This window comes from Lipophrys pholis (genome assembly GCF_963383615.2).
Source record: "Lipophrys pholis genome assembly, chromosome: 8".
NCBI classification, from domain to species: Eukaryota; Metazoa; Chordata; class Actinopteri; order Blenniiformes; family Blenniidae; genus Lipophrys; species Lipophrys pholis.
The window spans coordinates 26564482-26585288 of NC_137630.1; the positions used below are offsets into that span (position 1 = coordinate 26564482).

Consider the following 20807-nt stretch of genomic DNA (forward strand, 5'->3'; position numbering starts at 1 on the left):
TGGGGGGGGGGACAGATGAGTTTCCTCCTGTTGTTTTTGTTACAGCAGCACTTGATTGTAAAAGTGAAATGATATTGTTCCCCTGGCAGCTCTGTGTAAATGTTTTGTGCACGGTATTCCTCCGTTTCATGCTGAGTGGCTGCCATGTTTACCACTGTTTACTGAGGGACTGAGGCTACTGTACTGTGTCCTCACTCTGCTTACTGGTAGAAGCAGCGTAAACTCAACACCGCTGCACTTCACTCTTCTCTAACCAAAAATTCCTCGTAATAGTACATATTAGATAAAGAGAAGCTGAGAGTTATACAAGGCGGGTTTTTTTCTTTTTTTAACGCCATGTGAGATCATACAGGGAGATGAGTAAGAAAGTGAACGGTGGAGAAAGCGGCACCTCAAAACACAAACAAAACGGTCCACCGCGTTCCTCGCGGAGGGTGTTTGTTTGTGCGGAGTGAGTTTTGGGACTCGTAGGGGTAAATTTGTGTGTATTTTTAGTGGTTTTGTGTTTTTGAAGGTGAGGAGTCTTGGAGACTGGGAACGGGACGATGGCTCGACATGTGATAAACACATCGACCCCACTTGAAGCAACATTAAATACACAGTCGGGCTTCAGGTAGACACAAACACAGTAACCTTTCACCCATTTGCAACCTCGAGAGGTTACGACAGTTCATCTCTTTAGAGCCCCGCCTAATAAAACATAGTTTTAATTGTGGATATTTGTGGAAAATCGTCCACTAATTCGGCTCGCCTGGTTCATCCAGGCAGTGTAAAAGCTGACTCATTCTTTGTCTTGATGACTCCATTACTCTGCATCAACTGGCCCTTCATGTACGTGAATCAGGCGGCTGCTGAGGGGCCACTAGGGGGCCACCAGATGGATGCAAGGTAAACTCATCAGGTGGCAAGTGTCTGTGAATGCATCCGACAATATCCACAGTGCAGGTACAGACAGTTGAATATAATGGAAACAGAAAAATAAAGGAGTGGTTAGGCTCTAAACCTTCCTTGTTTATTTTCCCCACATTTCTTGGAACAGTTTTGTTTCTCCTAAATATATTTAATACCAAAAAATACTGTTCTTGGTCTTGCTTTAGACAAGAATTTGAGTTATTTTTTAAATTACTTTTTACCTGGTCCACCTGGTTTGAACTCTTGATTGTATTTTGATTTTATTTCTTCTTTTTGTAAAGAGGCATCTTTATTTGCAATATATGCAATTTTTAGTTTACTTATTTTTCTTGTTTCTTAATTTATTTGTTGGCCGTTAGAATAGTAAAAAAGCTTGAAGTTTTGCTTTAGGGACTTTATAGAGTTTAAGCTGTTTTCTACTGAAACACATAGTTAAAGGTGAAAAATGATATTTTGCTCAGTAAGCGTTCAGTGTTTCATTAAGTGTGCTCAGTTAGCAGTAAACTTTACCCCTTTTTGTTGCAGCTTTTTTATTTTGGTTTGTTAAAGCATCATCATCATATTCGTATGATAGGAGATAGGAGTATTATCTTCTTTGAGGTGGGTTCAGTCAACATGAGATACTGTGTCTGAGAGCAGGTTTATCGTATAAAAGAAAAAAGTATTTTGATGTTTTCTTGCTCTTTTTTGATATAGTGGTGCTTCTTCCAATGAGGTTGTGTGTCATGTTAAGCAAACTGCTGGAGAATGAGGACGGTATTTAAAGCCACTCCAAAATGTGCAATAATATGGCTTCACGGTCACTTAAACAAGACCAGAGAACAACCTTTAAATCTCCTTCTTGTGCGCATGAAATGATCCGATCTATCCACGCGGCTCATCGGACGTCGATTAAAAGCCGCAGGAATGAGCAAGACTGTAGGTTTGTACTGTGCGTGCATGCTGGGATGACTCAGTGCCATCGATCAACGTCACTCAGGTGGTCATGGTATCACTGTTAGTGTCAGCATCAGTGTGTGTCAGCTGGTATCACTCACTGGTATCTGGGTCTGTGAGGCCTACACAGTTTGACCCTGACCCTGTATCTCTCCTGTTTCCCACACCTCTGTCTCGCGTGTGTATTGTCAGCCCAAACCCCCAGATTCCCTGGTATGTTGGTGGAATTTGGACTATTTTTCCAGGTCACCGTTGTTTGTGCCTTGCGAGGTGTGTCTGTAAATTCCCACACAGGGAGGCAGATAAACACACTCACACTGTCACATGCATATACAAACCTTGTCACATCGCAGCCCACACCTTGTACGGTGAAGTCTGAACTCGGCACAACTCTCTCCTCTAACGCAAGTAACTTTCTCCGGGTCGAGTATTCGGTGATTCAGCACGAAGTTCGACACCCGTTATGAATACATTAGGAATGACAGACGGTTGCTGGGGGTCACTTCACGCAAGCTTTTTACAGTGAGGTCATTCTGCATGTGGTATGCGTGAGCAATTTTTGAGAGACATGGGAAAATTATACTAGATTGCCAGAATTAAACAAAGTTGTTTGAAAAGAAAATTGCTCCTGCCAAACCAATACGGTATTGTTGTTTTTACAAGAAAATGACAGATCAAATGGGGCAAATGGTGAGCTCGGTTTTGGGGTTGGTGCACCGTAGAGATATTTAGCTTTTCGTCTGAGCAGATAAATGTTTTATGTCATGATGCACCCTTTTTCTCCTCAGAGCAGAGCAATGAAATTCATACCCATACCTTCTCTCTCTCTCTCTCTCTCTCTCTCTCTCTCTCTCTCTCTCTCGCCGTCTCTACGCTCCTCCGGTTGGCAGGTCACGTAAATATTAGTTTGAGCTCCCTAACAAATCTGCACCTCCTGCTGCTCCCACAGCCTCCCGAGCCAAACCTGTTTGCAGCAGTGCTATACCGACCTAATGCCGGATGCCTGACACCCACCTCATCACCCAGAGGCAGAGCAGGAGGATGAAAGACGAATGGCGGGGTTGACAGTGGAGACAGCTCACTGTAGGCCAGATTTTAATCCAGCAAAGCAGGTGTTCTTCTGAAGAGCTCATCGCTGGCTGGCCGCGGCCGTGAGCTTTGCGACAGGAAGCGAGCGCTTGATGTTCGGGCGGTTTCAGCAGTGGTCATTCATAATGCTGAAGGTACCCTGATGATACGCCTAAACTTCTGTCACCCCTGACCCCAAATTCTTGTTTCAACCAGTTTAAAAAAAAAAAAAAAAAATGTGTAAGGTCCATCTGGCCCGAGGGGATAAACTCATCCCACACACACACACACACACACACACACACACACACACACACACACACACACACACACACACACACACACACACACACATGCTCTTTCTGGTCATGAGCAGTGAGTGATGGAAGAGAAAGGTTCACTAACATGCTGAGGTTTTACCAGACAGGTGATGGGTGAGTTCAGGGGGCACGGAGAGGATTGAGAGGGGTGGGGGGTGGGGGTTGTTGTCCTGGCCTGCAGGTATGTACATGTGAATATGTGTGCATAACAGATCGCATGGCTGACACCCGGACCACCCCGAGGTGGAACCCCAGCTTAGAGTTTCACCAAAAGGCGTCTGCCCCGTAGGAGAGCGGTGGAAGGGAGACAGTCAGAGGGATGCGCAAGGTAACGATGATGAATTGTGGGGAATGTGGTTCTGCTCTGATTACGATCAGCTGATAAACATGCCCGCAAGTAACACTATACGTTTCTATCTCCTCTACATCTGCCCATTCAACTCCTTGTCTCCTTTCTCCTCCCCCTTGTTGTTTGTAAATCACAGTCAGGTCTTGATTTGAGGATATACGTTGCAGTTGCTCTCTCTCTCTCTCCAAAAGACGAGATGGTGGACGTAGTCCTGTCCATGTCCTTCCAGTATGTGTGTCCCTGCGTGGATGGATGTGTATGTAATCGGAGTGAAGTCCATTCTCTGCTTTCAGGCTTGTTGTTATTTGGCGAGGAGGCTGACATGCATTACAGCCTGGACACAAGGTCGATAAATCTTTGTGACGGTTAGTGCTGAGACACAGGTGGAGGGTGTAAAGGAGAGAATATAGAACAAGTGTTGTTTCTTTTTTTTCTTTTTTCTTTTTAAAGTCAACTTTTGAGAAAATTTATAGTGGATGTATTTGTGGCAACGTTTACTTTTCAATAAGAAATACAGAAAATTCTGGAAATGTTCAAATTATACTACCTACCCTTTAAGTTACTAAAAAGAATTCGATGTTCGGGTGTACTTTACTCTCGCTCATAGCTGGGATTGGCTCCAGTGACATGCAACCCTAAACAGGATGTGGCAGTAAAGAAGATGAATGGATAGAATTTTTCTTTTTGGGCAATTCGGATCCCATTTTGAAGCTTTAATTATTGTTTCTTTTGGTGTGAAAAATGTCAACCTGGCAACCAGCCTGGTAACATGACAACACAGCTTGCATATTTGAATAGAGAGAAGCAGGTACAATGTTCTAAAAATCTTTGTATGGAGGTCAAAACAAGATAGCACACACACACGATGGCCATTATAACATAATATTACCGAAACTGGGTACAAATTTACTTTCCATTTAATTTTAATGAGCTTTCGGAGGCTGCTGATGGTTAAACATACAACGGGAGGATCAAAATTATAAACTATTGTCGAAACACTTTGTGGGTCAGTAGATTTTTCTCCTCTTCTTTGCCTCTAATGCTGCCAGCCAGACTAATGATTTGCTGGTGATACTGTTCAAGAGGAATGCTCTCAGCCTGGCATCCAGGACACAGATACACGCTGCCACAGGACACTGGCACTAGAATAGTCTCAGTGACTGGAACGGCTTGATAGTATTACCCTGAGGTACAATAAAGCTTATCTTATCTAACGATATTGGCCTCCCAGGGCTATTAAAAGACCACTTCTATTATGTTGATGGATTTTTTTTTCTTTAACTGTCAATGAAGTTTGTAGGCTGAGAGGTGAATCATGAATGGACTAATACAGGTGATAAAATGCAGTAGAGTGACTTGATTTCATCTTCTGTTTGTTTTCGACTCCTGTGTCCTGATGTAGATATGATCTAGTCTCCGACACAGCATGCTGTCTTTAAACTTTACTGAAATGGTAAAAACATCAGTACAGGTTTGCTGCGGTGTGTTTTCTCTTGATATTACACTGGCGTATGTGATATCTAGTAGAATTCAGGTTATCAGGAGCCTCTGGACTCTAATATAACGCAGACTGAATTGGGCTGAGAGTCTGGGGAACGGAGGGGGCTGAGGCACAGAAGATTGCTGGAAAGTATTCTCTTTGATAAGCCGGCCAAGAAGCCTTTGATTAAATGTGGTCCCAGCAGGAGCCCACACTGGGTCCTCTGTGGCACGACCATGTCCAATCACCAAGCTATCAACAGCCCCGGGTAATTACAGCCATCTAGTCATTAGCCTGGGACCCACCTGGAATTCCACATAGTGAGGGCTGGGATCGGCCCAGCAGGGGTTGGGGTTTAGGCTGGACCTTTAATCAAACACTTCCCTCCCCTTGACTGATATAACACACCCCGCCCTGATCCACACAACATCAGCCTTTGTTGCTGATATATTTCGTATTATTAGTGCTCCAGTGTCTGTCAGCTCGTGTGTGTGTGTGTGTGTGTGTGTGTGTGTGTGAACACAATGGCAGAAGCATGGCTGGCCATGACAGCAATGCACAGGAGACTGATTTTTCCACCAAATGTTTGTTTGTCGGAACAAAAAACAAAGATTCGAGTGTCATACTAAAGCACCGTATATTTCATATGACATCTGTTTAGATAAGGCAATATACACAATGTTATACAAGCAAGCTGGAGAGCAGGAGAACTCGGATCCGTCTCATGTTGTGAATATAGGTCTTTCTTTCTCCATTCGCCAGCAGTAGTTTGTCATGTCATACGCTGGAAGCAACAGCACACCGTATAATCACAGCAGAGGGAGTACTCCTCTCTCTAATAGTGGCAGCCAATGTAGTGCAGTCTCATACACAGATGAGAAATGAAACAACACCTCACAATTTAAATAAATCACTTTCAACATTTTTTTTTCTCCTTTTACAGTTGCAGTCAACGTTCCAATGACGTATCCGTCTATTTTTTTTTTTTTTTTCCATCTGGTGTCTATCTCCTCGTCCTCTGGTAGTCCTTTGCCCGGACTCTGGTTTAGCCACACAGAACCAAACACAGGCTTAGATGTCCACTTCTGAAATTGCACTTACCAAGCTACTCCCAATGTCCACCCAAAGTACTCTTTTTGGTAGATAAAAATGTAATTCCCCCACAAAAAACAAATTAAACAAAATTAGGTGAGTATATGATGTTGTTGCAATAATACTGGATATGTTTGAAAGGCTCAGGTAATGTAAAAACATGTCTTTAAAGCATCATGGAAGGAGAAAACCATTTTTTTAACCCTAGAAAAACAGTCATCTGGACTGACGTTAAGGAAAATCCTCGTCCGCTGGGACCCCCCATGAGCATCACTGTTATCCCTGTTCATCTGATCCCTGCGGTGCGGCTACAGGGCCGTTCACACACGGGGGGCCGGCGGGCATTCGTTCATATTGGTGGGGACTGTAGATCGTAGTGCTTTCACAGACGGGTACAAAAGCCATGCAATAAGTTGAGCCGTGTGGAGGGAGTGGAGGCCGGAGACGCAGTGCACTTTTTTTTTTGGACAAACTTTCCCAGAATGCCATGTTCCACAGGATGTCCTGCAAAGGGGAAAGGGATGGGGTCGCATTGCAGGGAGCAAAAAAAAAAAAAAAAAAAGTGGTGTGGGAGGGCGTCCTCAGGTCTGGTCCAGCCATTCTGCTCGTTTCGGGGCCTTGCACGTATGTATGTCCACAGCCTCCTCGCAGTCGTTACACTCCACAGCGCAGCACCATTTGAACTTGCACTCGCACTTGGTGATCTGCTTCACTCGGGTGGTGTCGTACCCGCGGCCGCAGCACATGACCTCACAGCCGTCCGTCCCACGTGACGTCCGGTTGCAGACGCGTCCGGCCGTGCCGAGGGAACCTGCGCAAAGAACAATAAACTGTTAGAAACTGAAATAGCTTTAACAATCAATTTTTGAGCCTAAAGTGCAAAAACATCTTCAACACGTAGTGACTGATTAATTTGCAAAGTTTATTAGAGCCAAGTGATCAAACTATTCAACCTACTGTATATTCATTTAAACTGAACCAACAGAGAACTATAGTATGTAGTATTGTTGCATAGAAAGGTTAATATATATATAACTGGGACACCCATCCGTATTCTAAACACTGCAGCAATTTGTGTTTATGTGGTATATCGGTTGCAGTACTTATTGACGGCCACTACACTGTGTCACCAGTTTACACTGATGACTTTTTAAATGCAAGCGATAAGAAGCATTTGTAAATTTGCCAAACAGACAATTTCGCCTGGCATTCAAGTTGTATTCCACAGAACGATGACGGCGTCCCCGTTGTGTTGCTGCAGGTTTGTTCCTACTGACTGACCTGTTTGCCTCTAAGCTTCAGTCTAAGAAGTGCCACATAGAGGCAGAATGACAGACAATTATGATAAATAATACCATATAATCTTCAGTTTGCATTGGAGCTCGTGGTTCGGTTGGGTGTTGTTTGGCTGTATAATGCTAATCAGTGCTCATTACCTAATGCCGTGGCATGTTTTCGGTGTCTTATGTGAATGTCATTCCCCACAGAGATTAGAGCTCATGTTTAGTGTGAGAAGCTCCCCGTCTGAACTGCTACCTATCACAACAAGCTGCCCGTAGAACAACAGACCCACACACACAACTATGCAGTGTTGGTAGAGTGGCCTATAGTTACACTGCCTTTCCCAAGCCGCTGCTCCCTTTGAAGCCACTCTGTGTGTGTGTGTTTGTGTGTATATGTGTGTGTGAGGGTTAAATGGACAGTGGAGCGTGACAGACAGACAGGCTCTCACACTCTGAGGCCCACTCTGCCCTCCAGCTACGCTTAGTTCAGACAGACAGAGAGGGAGAGAGACTGTGACAGACAGAAAGAGGTGATTTTTTTTTTTTTCTAAATTAGCTGCTTGTGTCCCCAGGCTGTGGATTCCACTGTGAAGGTGAGAAGGGAGGGGGGGGGGTGACAAAAGGAGGAAGACCTGGACAGTGATGGGAGGTGTTCTAGTCAAATATCCCCAAAAGAAAATGTCTAACAGCTTTCCCAATCGATTAGGATCATCCATATTTGATTAGCCGCGCTGTATCAATGTTGATGAAAACGTCCACTGACCATCAGGGTTGTGTTTTTATGTGTGTGTGTTGACAGAGACTGACAGAGGTCAGGTGGTCACAGAGGGACCAATGTCCCCAGGGAACAAGGATATTAGCTTCCACAGACATCACACGGGAGGCCTGCTGTGTTATCTGACCACCATTACACACACACACACACACACACACACACACACACACACACACACACACACACACACACACACACACACACACACACACACACACACACACACACACACACACACACACACACACACACACACAGTCATGCATGAACATACACACAACACTCCTAAAACACAACACAGTCGGGGCCATCCATCAACATCCATGAGAACCCCCCCCCCCCCCGTCTTTCAGTGTCCCCTCGTCCTCTCTTCCTCCACTCTCTTACCTGCTGATTTGTCTTGCAGGCAGTAATCCGGAGAGTTTTCAAAGTAGACCAGGTCATTCTTGGTGGCCTTCCTGAAGGCTTTGTTGGCCACAGCGAAACCTGTCCCGTCCTGATTCATGGTCACCTCGATGGCCCCGTTGTATTTCCTCCTCAAGTAGTCGCCGGTCTTCCTGAAGTCTGACATGGCCATCCAACATGTCCGCAGCGCGCAGGAGCCGCTCACGCCATGACATTTACACTCCAGCTTCATGAAACGCTTCACCGCCTAAACCCAGAGAGGTTTTGTTAATTTAGCCTGTCCTTTAAATTCTTATGATAGTTTTTTTTCTCCAAAAGGTTTGTGAGAGTATAATTCCTCCTTCAATGAAACTGTGGTAGTGATGGATGGATGGATGGATGGATGGATGGATGGATGGATCGGAGATTCAGTCAAAGTGCAGGGAGACTTCAGATGAAAAGCATTCTTTTGAATATGAGCCGTAAATTCTCCTTTACACAGTCCGCCAAACAACTTCTCAGACAGTCTTAGATTATGGTAATGTAATCTACAGATCTGCCTCAAAACCTCTCCTTCACAAGCTGGATGTTATTTAACATGCTTCTATACGCTCTGTGACTGGAGAGCCATTCAGCACTCGCCATTACTGCCTGTATTCCCTGATAAACTCGTCCACTCTTCACGCGCGCAGACAAAGTCTCTGGTTTTATTTCATATATAAAACTCTTGTTGGGGAAAATTCCATATCAACAGTCAATTCTCAATATTCAAAACACAAATCGCAGTCCACCTTCATCAGTCTGGTCACACCTAAAGCCTGTACCTTCTTCGGTTGCTTCCCATTTCAGTTTTCTGCTGCAAATCGTTTCAACCGAACTCAAAACTTTACATTTATCCCACAAATACAATAAAACCAATAAAAAAAGATGACATTATTAGTCATTATTGGTTGTATGGTATTTGTGTCGCAGATGTTGTTCCACGGTATTTCTGTTGCAGACGATTTCAGTCATTTGCAGCAGAAAACCGAAATAAGAAGTAAAGCCGTTATCGATTTGTTTCTTAGTATGTTAGCATAGTAAATACTACTTTTTCTTATACAATTGTGTCACAATATTTGTATGTATACATTTGTTTCTATGTTTTTCTTCGTGCCTCCTCTCAGCCGCCAAGTCCTTACAAATAAGAACTTTTTCCAAGTTTGACCTGATAAAATAATGGCGAAATAAATTAAATAGATCAAATCCGGTGGTTGATTTATCAAATTAAACTGGAACCTCCATTTATTAGCTCGTAATTCCATTTAGAAATTTGTTCTGTCATCAAATAGCAACGTAATTGAAGATGTTCATACCTATATAGTAATCAGGCACTTACTGTTCTGCCACATCGATTGTTGTGTAAGTTCATGAGTGCCCGAGCGTCTCGGACCGTTCTCTCTTTGGCGTCTATGAAAGCTTTGGCAAACTTGATCCCATAGTTGATGTTGTCACTGCAGCCGCCCCAGTCAAATTCCCCTTTCTCGTCACTCGCTCGTCCACGCTTGTGAGGGTCGCAGTTGCACATCTTCAGCTCCCCCTGGCTGCAGGCGCGAGTGAGTGCGTACACCACTCCCGCCGAGGAGATGGCGTAGACGAAAGCCGCCTCACGGCTGCCTGAGAGGGAGAGACGGGAGCAGAGGCACAGGATGGGGAAAGAAACAGGTGTGAGATGGAGGCAGAGGTTAAAGTGACACACTACACTCCTCGGTACAAAGGCTGCAGTTGCTTGCAGACTTTCTAAGAGCCAAAGACTGGAGGGTGTGTAGCCCACATGGTTGTCATGCATACACAGATTCACATAATGCCATGACGAGGCCTGGGTGTGAGCCATCGGGACATGAAGGTGCAGCTGACGGAGGATATCAGGCCTGATGTGGATCGTAGACCCGCTCTGTTTAGATATTATCGTGGAAATAATCCTGGCTGCGGGGCTCTCCTCTGCTCACATAAATTGTTTAAATACAGACACAGTGATACCCCATTTATCAGCACCAGGGTGATGTCATGACAGCATTATCGGCCATTGCTCATCTGTTCTTTTCGGCTCTCTTTATTTCCTTAGAATATGACTCATCTATTGTGTGGACGAAGACGCTGGGAGAATTAGATACAGCGTTTGGTCACAGTTGCTTTTTGCAGCGCCTTTGGGAATGACACCCCCCCACCCCCCACCCCACCCCCTTCAAAAAAAAAAAAAAAAACACACGGTGGGAAGAAACATTACAAACCGGTCACTCCTAATCTCTTCACTTCGTCGAACCAGCAAACATAAAGGATTTTCACTTCGTGACTCCGTCCTCAAATTTGGAAACACTCAAGCTTTTCCAACTTTAGAAAACTGACAACAAAAGGAAGTTGGTCTGGTTCAATATAAACCTGCCAGTTGGCCCTTCTGAGTCAACACACTTTTACAGGCATTCAAGCCTTGTAATGTTTGTGGTCCAGGAATTAGACAAGCTCGAGATCATTGGATCTGTATGTTTTTGGTAACCATGTGTCGTCTCGTGCCACCAGAAAGCCACATCAACAACCACTATTTACCAAACATCAATATCTAAATGTGTTTCAGCTGCTCCCTTCTGGGTTCGTTTGATTTGTGTTGTAGCGGATGCCTTCCTCACTAACCCTATCCCTCCCTGTCAGCAGTGGGAATCGAACCAGCCAACATCCTCTTATAAGCTTGATGCTACTTCAGTATTAGAGTGATAGCTGTTCAGCTGTTTGCTTTCACAGCAGATCCTGATCCACATGTTCAGCTTGGCAGTTGCTTTATGGTGGATGCTCTTTCTGAGACAACTGTCAGCGGCATTCAGACTGATTTGATCTGTCGCCATAAACCAAATATATATGATGAATCTAAATTAATCTCAGAGCATGTGTCCTTTCTTGATCGAGTGATTCCACTGTAGCACCCTGCTTTCTTTTAGCACAGGCCCAAAATGAGTGGCTGCCAACGCACTTTTTACTGATGATTGTCAATGTCATGTAACATTCCCATGTAAATTCTGATTGACATATTTTAATCCTGCTGCACAACGTGTATGAATTGTGCAAATCATGCGTATCCGACCCAACGTGTGAAAGCATGTCGGTCTCTGCAGCACCGTACAGACCTCCACAAGCTTCTAGATTCCCTGATAAGAAGATGTTAAATGCATTTTTTATTGCTCGGCCCCTGTTTCTTCCAAAGCTTCCTTCCATGTTCCTGCGAAGAGATTATTTGTTATTATGAAATGTGGAGTGAGCTAAAACACATCCAGCCCGACTGTTTTGGGTTCTCAGCAGTGTTCCACTTTCACCGTGAGTTGAGGTGATGGGGGCGTGTGTGGGAGAGGACTGAGGTGAGCGCGGCTTGTCATCCCTCAAACCTGTGCTGTTTGCCTGACAGTGAGAATATCTCTCTAAATATTTACATCTACATTACTGTTTATTCCTCTCTGCGGCCCTTCACACACAGGCGCTCTATCTCTATATCTGCGACTTTTTTTCCCCCCCGTGCATCGTCGGCCCCCGCACATGCTTGGGATGGCTGGAGGAACAAGGCATGGAGAGCTAATGACGTCCAAAACGGACTTTGAGGAGACAATTGAGGTGTTTGTCTAACCTGGACCCAAACACGACAATAAACAGCAGCAAATGAAGCATTTAGTAGAATACCTCGCTCACAGCTATCATAATCACAGGTGCAGGTGCAGTAGATGGTAAAAAGACTTTCATGCATAGAGCACATTGAGACTTTAGCCGTCTCACTGCGCCACCAGACACATTCACTGATTCACACACCAATCGCTGCACACCATGAGGGGCAATTTGGCTTTCAGTGTCATGGCCGAGGAATTCTTGACTCATGTTCACCTCGAGAAGACAGATCTGACTAACCAGTCAGAAATCTGTGTGTACTTCTGAGTAAAGAGTTGTTGTTTTTTTGTCGTGCATCTGAGTCTATTAATGAATATGGTCTGATTTCCACCTCTCTGTCGCTGCTATCATTTAATCTTTCAAGGCAATTATCAAGATACTTCAGTACACTACTGCAACTGTCTACTGTCTAATGAACTACTGTCCATGTCTGTTGTATTTCATAGCTGCAAGTGCACCGACTTCTTTAATTTATACAAAGGACAAAGTAGGCATGTTCCTGTCTACATAAGCCAAAATATGTGTGTGAACATGCATGTGCGCCTGTGTATGTATGTGCATGGCTTGTGTTACAAAACCGAGAGGTCTGGCAGGAGTGGAAAAACAAAATGACGACAAACCCACGTCTCGAAGCCCGTGTGTTTATTGACGAGGCATAAGGCATTGCAACAGACCATTAGCGACTATAAACATGAAGCGCAACATGCGTAGAGAAAGAAAGACGGGAGAAAAACAGAGTGAGGACGTCAAAGAGAAGTCAGAGATAAGAGGGTAGACGTGAAGAAGAAAAGTGAGAATGAGAAATGGGACTCTAACATACTCGTACATACATATACACTTACTCCGCAGCAGGACACGTCCGAAGACGGTGTGGTCTCGATCCAGCGTGCTGCAGTTCCAGCGATGGTGTCTGAACTGGTGCTGGCACTCTCTGATCCACTCTTTGGTTCCCTCGCCGATGGCCTGCATGATGTCGGGGTGACGCTGGCAGAGTTGCCGCTGCTTGTTCACCAACCCGGGGATGTTATCGCAGATTACACGGGCCCCTAATGCGCCGATGTACCTGAGGGCGCCAAAAAAACAACAACGCAAGAAACGTTCAGCTGGGTCCGGCAGAAGGATCCATTTATACAGTAGTTCTGTAGGAAGCAATGACAGATCCAATGTTGTGAGCAGATTATTCTGCACACACCGTAAGTCCAATGTATACACACACTCTCATAGGTGGTGAGTGGCATGAAGGAGAGCTGCAGTAACACTCCTCTGTGAGTCAGAGTTCACTACACTTAACAGTTTAAGGTTTGCCAGTGGAGGGGGGGGGGGGGGGGGGGGGGGGGTGGAAACCATTTACTCCACTCTCTAAATAAATAAGCACTTAACCTCTCCCCACAGGACCTGCGTGTGTTTAAATGGTTCCCAATGAGATTGTCGAAATCACGTTGTCACAAATCAGGGCCCAATGTCTGGGGCCTCCAATAACCCTGTCAAACTCAGAACCCATTTACTCACTTTACTCCTCTCTGTCTTTTGCCTGACTGCTCTCATCTTACTCACAGTTCTGCTCTCCGCTTCTCCCCATCCTTTTTTTCTCCTCCTCTAAATCCCCAATAAAATAGACTGCTACAGTATCTTATCACGCTAAATGCAAGGAGATGGCACAAAGTAAGCTCGTATTGCAGAGTGCTTCACGTGCGAGAGAGGTCTCGCAGCCTGGTTGCTGCAGGGCTTTGGTGGGTCAGCGACGTGAATCCCGGGAACGTGTAGCTGTGTGGTCGTGTTTTATGAGGCCGGGTGAGAGGACGGAGACTCTATACTCCCCAGAGAGGGATTAGAGAAGAGGAAAAAGAACGAAGTGCTCATCAAAGGAAAGTGCCAGAGCAGCAATTCACACTTAATTTTCTCTCTGTCTCTCTGGAGGACTTGTGGACTTTATAGGATAGTAAATCATTATCCACAGGTCTAAAACAACGTGCAATAAAGTCCTGCGGCTCTCCCATGGATCACAGGGAGACAAGTGGGAGACGAACAGGGACACTGGACTGACTTAGTATGATGCAGCCACGTTGACTTTTTGTTCCTCTCAGTTATAATTTAAATCCATCCTCGATCATAAAGAAGCATCAAAAGAAAAATACTAATAATTTACTCAGTTCATTTCAGCTTGCTCTTCAAATTTGATGATAAATTTGCTAAAGATGCAGATAATAAGTACAAAATGTTGCTTGCAACGACTTAGTGGAGGTAATATACTAAAATGAATTAGTTTCTGCTTGTACGCTGTTTTTTTTTTTCCTTTTACAGCATGTTTTTTTTTAAAAAATGACATAATTTTCAAGTGGATATAACATCCTGCAATTATTCCTCCAACCTGCTCATGTCAATATTATCACTCGTTGGTGCTCTCCTCCCAGAATAAAGTAAGACAGCGATAACATCGGTAGTGTATCCTCCATACATTACGTTTTCCTCAAAGCCAGAGCATGCACATGCGCACACACACCCACACATGCACACACCACTGCTCTCCATAACTGCTTTTAATCTACACAAACTATTAGGCATTCCATCACCCCCACACCCGCCCACACACAGACACTTCTCCTATAAACACACTCACACACATGGACATTTTCACTTATGTTATTGCACAGGCAATGAGATATTTTTTAACCCTTCACCTATGCTCTAGATGGCTGGCTTTTGGTTGGAGTAGGGGTGGGGGGTGTGTGTGGGGGGGTGTATTTTAGTGAAGTCATTTGTGAGTGTGAGAGTGGTACCTGGTGAATTAATGACTGCTCTGCAGGCTCCAGCTGAGACGAACACGCGCAGCGCCAACAGCGCGCACATAAATTACATTTATCGCTCTATTATTATTGCTCAGCGTGGCAGGCCAACAAACTGACACCAAGAATAGGCATTTTAGACACCGAAAAATCTTCATGCAGCTCGAATCTCATAATTTATGTGATTTCCACTCCTAATGATTTCTACACAGCAGGCCAGCCAAAATTAGCTGAAATTAAATGATGACAGAAAAACACTTTTTTTTTTTTTTTTTTTTGCGGTCATTACCTCATAAAATCACCAAGCTGTGCACTCAATCGTGGGAGAATAACTGCATGTGAAAGTATTTGTAATGAACACCCATGCGTTTGATCATAGCAATTAAAATATTCAATTAAGCCCCAAAAAACAATTCTTAAAACGACGCCAGTTTTTTTGTTTTTTTTTAATCAGCAGCACTGTCAGCAATACAGTCAGTCCGTGACAATAAATTCAATGAAAGAAATCCTCATAATGGCCTTGTCTGTCTGTTGGAAAGTCTCGGATCTGAATTAATTCGAATGCGGTTTGTTTTTGTTTAAGGAATATGGTTATTAATATAGTCGTTAAAGAGTTTGCGACCTGTATGAACTCAAAAAGTTTCCAAAGAAAAGCAAAATCCCCAACAGTCTTTTCATAATAGCTTTTAGTCTACAGCTACTAGATCCCTTTCTTATAATGAGAATAATGTGATTGATATCAAAGTTGAAGGACTTTGACAAAACTTTTAGTTTGATACTTTATTCTAAAAAAAAAAAAAAAAAACTGTAATAAATCAGGTTGGCGGGCAGGTAGGACTGTGATGGATGCAAACTCACCACCAAGACGAGTCCACTCGGGGCGTCACGAGCAGCAGCAGCAACAGACACGCACAATAAATCCTGGAACTGGCACCGGGGTTCTGGCACGAAGAAGCCCGGGATGTGAGTCTGGCTCCCGGCGAACCGCAGCGCTGAATCCGAGCTGCCCGGAGGCTGAGGATCTTGTTCAACCCCAGCATGACTTTTTCCCTCTGATTTCGTCTCCAAAACGGATTTCCCCAAAACTAAAAAAAAACAACAACAAAAAAAAAACTAAATTACTTTATAAATAAATCCCTAACTTGAAAAGAAAAGTTTGGATACGAATTCTGTTAAAATAAATAGGCCTCATTATCCAGTGTGCGGCTCCATGTTGCGCAGCTGTCAGCAGGCTGAGGCGCGCGCTTTCGGTGCCATGTGCGTACAAAGTCTCCTCTCGGTACCTCTGAGGTTTTACCTGACGGGGCGAGCAACAAGTCAGTCAGTCCAACGCTCACACGTATATCCTTGATTTGTGTGCTCTGTGGTTTTTGTTTTGTTTGTTTGTTCCCCCCCACAGGCACAGATATTAAAGTCCGAATCAGAGGTGAAGCCAAAGGTTTCTTGATGCAGGACTGAGTGACTCCGCCGGGTCGGATGCTCTTGTCGGACCTCTCCTTTATTAGTGGACAGAGTCCGAGCTGAGAGGGGAGAAAGGGAACTGGGAGGAGGGGGAGGAGGGGTGAGGGAGGACTGGCTGCTGACAGTTCCTCTCGCTCATTGGGCAAAGGCAGGGGTTACAGAGTTTGACTAGGAAGGAGATATTAAAAAAGAATGGATGAAGAAAGAAAGGTGTGCCGGTTCTGGGGTGATACTGGTGCTGATTTGGAGACGCACCTATAGTTCACCTGTAAATCACAGACAGGAGTTATTATAACTAATGATGGCGCCTTTTTTACAACCTTGGGAAACAAAAAACGACTATTAAGCCACATAAAATGCATTTATTTTCATATGTTGCTTAGTCGGGGGTTGTGTATGTGTGTGTGGGGGTGTTTAATTTTGCAGTTTTCTGGGATTAATCCTGTTATTTTCAGTAGTTGTGCACCCTTTTAAAAATAACCACTGCATTCACACTTGAGTTTGTCCCTCTAATAATAAAATAGTACTACCACTCTCTGTTCACTATATGTTTTTTGACCTGATTGGTCACTGTTATCAAACAGGTTAGTAAAACTTCATGTCTTCAGCCACGCATGTAAAACTTTTAAACAAGTGAAAGTCAGAGAAAAAGGGCAGGGAATGTGGGATTGAAAGAACAGAGACAAATCGTCCAGTGGAACAGCACTATGGCTTAAATATGAACCACATGTGAGAGCGAGAGAGTGCTGAGACAGCGCTGGAATAAAGCACACACACACACACACACACACACACACACACACACACACACACACACACACACACACACACACACACACACACACACACACACACACACACACACACACACACACACACACACACACACACACACACACACACACACACACACACACACACACACACACACATCCACATACCATCCTCACCTTGATTGTTTGTTTGTGTGTCTTCATATTGTCTTCAGACTTGGTCTGACACTGTGCTGCCGTCCACGCTTCTCATGGCGCTCGAATGGCTAAAAATGAAATAGAAAATCACCTTCAAGTATCCAAATACTTTTCACAAAAACTCCAAAAAAACTCTTTGCTGATATAAAATGACACATTTTCTCTTTTCCAGAGTTGAGCCTCTGTGAGTTTGTGATATCGGACTGTGAGCCGCGCCGGTGATTCAGCTGACCCCATTAATACTGACAAACAAGTAAACAAATCAGGAAAATCCCTGTCGGAATTGAAACTATTAGAATTAGCAATAGCTGTTGCAAAGTGCGATTTCATCAATAGCTTGAGAAAACAGCTCCAGTGTTTATGCCAAAGCCGCAGTTAAAGCTAAGCTCCTTTCAGAAACATTTGTATTTCTGCTTAGAGCAGGCGGGCTCCCGCTGTCAGAATGAAACCCATTTTCATTGTTTTCAGGGACATAAAGACAACATTAGGTAGAGGCTTGTGAGCCAAAGAAGCCAAGTTCTGGTGAATATTTGTGCGTTTCAGCTCAGCTCCCAATTTTCTGTTAAATCAAAAGGAATTAGGGAAGCACAAACATGGCTGAGTTATGCTCTCTCTCTCTCCCTCTCTCTCTCTTGGGTTTGGAGCTGGAACAGACTTTCTCTTTCTCTCTTTCCCCCCCCTCCCAGCCTGTGAAGTTGACCCCAGCGTTCTCTTCATAAACAATAACAGAGTCAAGTGCCTCCTTGTCAGTGGGATGAAAAGTTTGCCCTGATGTCCAGGGTCTAATCTGGCAACCGTCTCCTCAGAGGAAAAGTACTGGCCGGGGCTGCTGTGTTTAAACGCTGCACTGGGGGTGACAGAGGGATAAAGGTGAGATTTACAGAGGCACTGGACTAATCCAATTGATTTCTGTGTTGATACATTATAATTACTGTGGATTATTTCTGTCAGGAAAGTTGAAGTTAGAAAGGTAAAAGGCTGAATGAACCGGAGCCAAGCCAGAGTCATGCACTCCCTTTCTGACGGTTGGACCAGTGACCAGTAATGTGTCCCCTGTGGAGATTATGCTGTGGGTTGCTACCAGTCAGGCAACCCAGGGATGAGCTCAGTGCGTATTCCCATCCACTGGCAGGCTGCAGCTGGAGGGCAGCCTGTTGTCAGCCATGTGTGAGTTCCCCAGCTGGAGACGCTCAACGGGGTAAAAAGATAAGCAGAAATCGGGAGTATTGCATTTCTGATGTTTCTACTGCTCCTGCTGATCTCAAGCGCTCATCCTAAACAGTAAAAGCACTTGTTCTCTATGGTGTGATTTAAGATGAAAGTATGTGATGATGATGTTTCTGTAAAGCAACAGTGCTCTTTCTCTTGCCACGATCATCTGATTGCACCCGCCAAGCTTTCTCCACCCACTTTCTCCACCCACTTTCTGACGTCAGACACGTCTGATTGGCCAAATATGTTGAAACATAACTTATTGCAACATGTATTGTCACTTGTTGCGATTGTGAAATGATATTTTGTGCAGCCCTAATCCAAACTAAACAGAACCTTAGAGCTTGAGAACTAAACTGCCATCTGAAATTCAATGTTCTATTCAGATATTTATTTTTTAGTTGTACTGTGGCTCTACAACAGCATCAGTTTCTCACTACTTTGTTTTCCTGTTGGTTCGATCTCCTCCCAAACCACCCGAGGACGCTGGATGACATGAATGGTAATTATGATACATTTTATTTGTTGCCTACTTTTCATTTGGAAAAACATCTGACCGTGACTCGTATCTATGGTAGAATCGACAGAACAAGCCTAATGTTAAAATACAATGAGTAATATAAAAGGTGTGTTGCTATTCTTTCCCTTCATTTTGACGTGAAGATGATCTTTTTGTGATTTTCTTTCCATGTGAGCATTTTCGCTGTTGCGTCCCATTTCTTTCCCATAACATTACCAGACGGTGCTCCATTCATTATTATTATTTTCTGTTTTTATAAAGATATCTTCATCTATGTGTTTTTGGGTAGCTAATGACCTGAATGATTGTACCTTTACTTGACGAAATAAAAATCCTGGTTCTGGTCAAAAGAAAACATTTTTGGTTACAGGATCCTCCTAATGACTTCTGCTTTCTTAATTTCTGGATGAATATTTAGATGTTAAGTAGCCGCGGGGATGTAAAGGATCAGGCTGGAGAGCCTGTTTATCTATTAATCATCCGAAAATCCAGTAGCATTTCCTGTGGAGCCAATGAAAGATCACACACATCACGGACCCTAAAAATATACAGTCCTCCAGGGGCAGACAAACCACAGTGTGCATAAGCACACTGGCAACCCAGGTCGGTGATTGTCTTATAAATTTAGATCTGCCGACAGAGACGAACTGCTTTGCAATAGCACGGTTGAACTTCAGGCGAGCTTTCAGAGAAGAGGTCAGAGCCGCAAGCCACACATACACAGACGTACCAAGACAGCCATTACCAGTGCTACACTGTGTACCCTGGTGTTATGTCATGGTTGGCCCGTTACACCGCTAAGCTCTGCATACTTGCAAGAATTTCTTTCCTTATCCTATGGTTAGATTGTCCCTAGATTTTATCGCTCCCATGTACACACAAAATGCCCACACGCATGATCATGACACGTCAGTTCCACGTTTCTCAAACATGTCGTCATGCTGAAGCCTGCGCACACATGAACATCACACACAAAACAGTCGAGCAGGTGCTACTGCAGCATCACAGATATCCAACACTTTCCATTATATAGACTTAGACGATGGCACACACAGATGGATAATAAAAAAAATTAAAAAATAATAATAATGATCACACACACATCAGTTAAATAAAACTCTTTACAACATTAAAACATTTAGCTGACATTTTAAAGACAACAAAAAAAAAAATAATCTAAATTTACCTTTATGGATGCTGGTTGATTCCATTGCAAAGTGTCATTGCTCCCACTGAGTGGAACTGAGTTTGTGCTGAGCAGGTTCCTGTTTTAGTGGGGAACTGTCTGTGTGACGTACACTGCAGGTCATGGGCAGCTGATCACATGGCGGTTAGCTGAGGTAGCATGATGAGTAAGTAGATCAACTCTGTCTTATATACTGCCATATATATATATATCTATATTTTTATTTATTTTTTTATTTTTTTTAATGGATTTGATAATGAATCAGCATCTTGAAGTAGACAGAATCCCTATTTAGCTCTGAGACTGGAAACCTTTTTTTTAATTTTTTTTTGCTTTTACAGAAGTTGAGTTAAAAAGTTTCTCAGAAGCACTTTATCTACATCAAAGGTTGCTC

General features: G+C 43.9%; 1 protein-coding gene across 3 annotated transcripts; it reads right to left on the reverse strand.

Annotated features, from left to right (window-relative positions):
- Positions 1–5640: 5640 nt before the first annotated feature.
- LOC308112975 (protein Wnt-2b-A) lies at positions 5641–20482 on the reverse strand. 3 transcript variants are annotated; one of them, XM_080468828.1, is made up of 7 exons: positions 20414–20482; positions 17475–17563; positions 15922–16148; positions 13123–13343; positions 9978–10255; positions 8603–8867; positions 5641–6968 (listed from the first exon to the last, which is right to left on the reverse strand). In XM_080468828.1, exons 2-7 carry the CDS (start codon positions 17499–17501, stop codon positions 6739–6741), a joined length of 1248 nt encoding a protein of 415 aa, XP_080324954.1. In that variant the 5' UTR covers positions 17502–17563; positions 20414–20482; the 3' UTR covers positions 5641–6738. The 3 variants fall into 3 exon arrangements, with proteins under 3 accessions (XP_080324954.1, XP_080324956.1, XP_080324955.1); XM_080468830.1 differs by lacking the exons at positions 17475–17563; positions 20414–20482 and adding an exon at positions 16361–16571; XM_080468829.1 differs by lacking the exons at positions 17475–17563; positions 20414–20482 and adding an exon at positions 16361–16571 and having other exon boundaries at positions 13111–13343.
- Positions 20483–20807: the final 325 nt, after the last annotated feature.

What these genes read in the sequence shown, in the direction of transcription:
- LOC308112975 (XM_080468828.1), bottom strand. Translation starts at nt 17,501, where the DNA reads ATGAAGACACACAAACAAACAATCAAG. An exon ending in CACACAAACAAACAATCAAG is followed by an intron (nt 16,149 to 17,474) that starts GTGAGGATGGTA and finishes GTTTTTTTTTAG; the next exon opens with TTTTGGGGAAATCCGTTTTG. An exon ending in ACAATCGATGTGGCAGAACA is followed by an intron (nt 8,868 to 9,977) that starts GTAAGTGCCTGA and finishes CTCTGGGTTTAG; the next exon opens with GCGGTGAAGCGTTTCATGAA.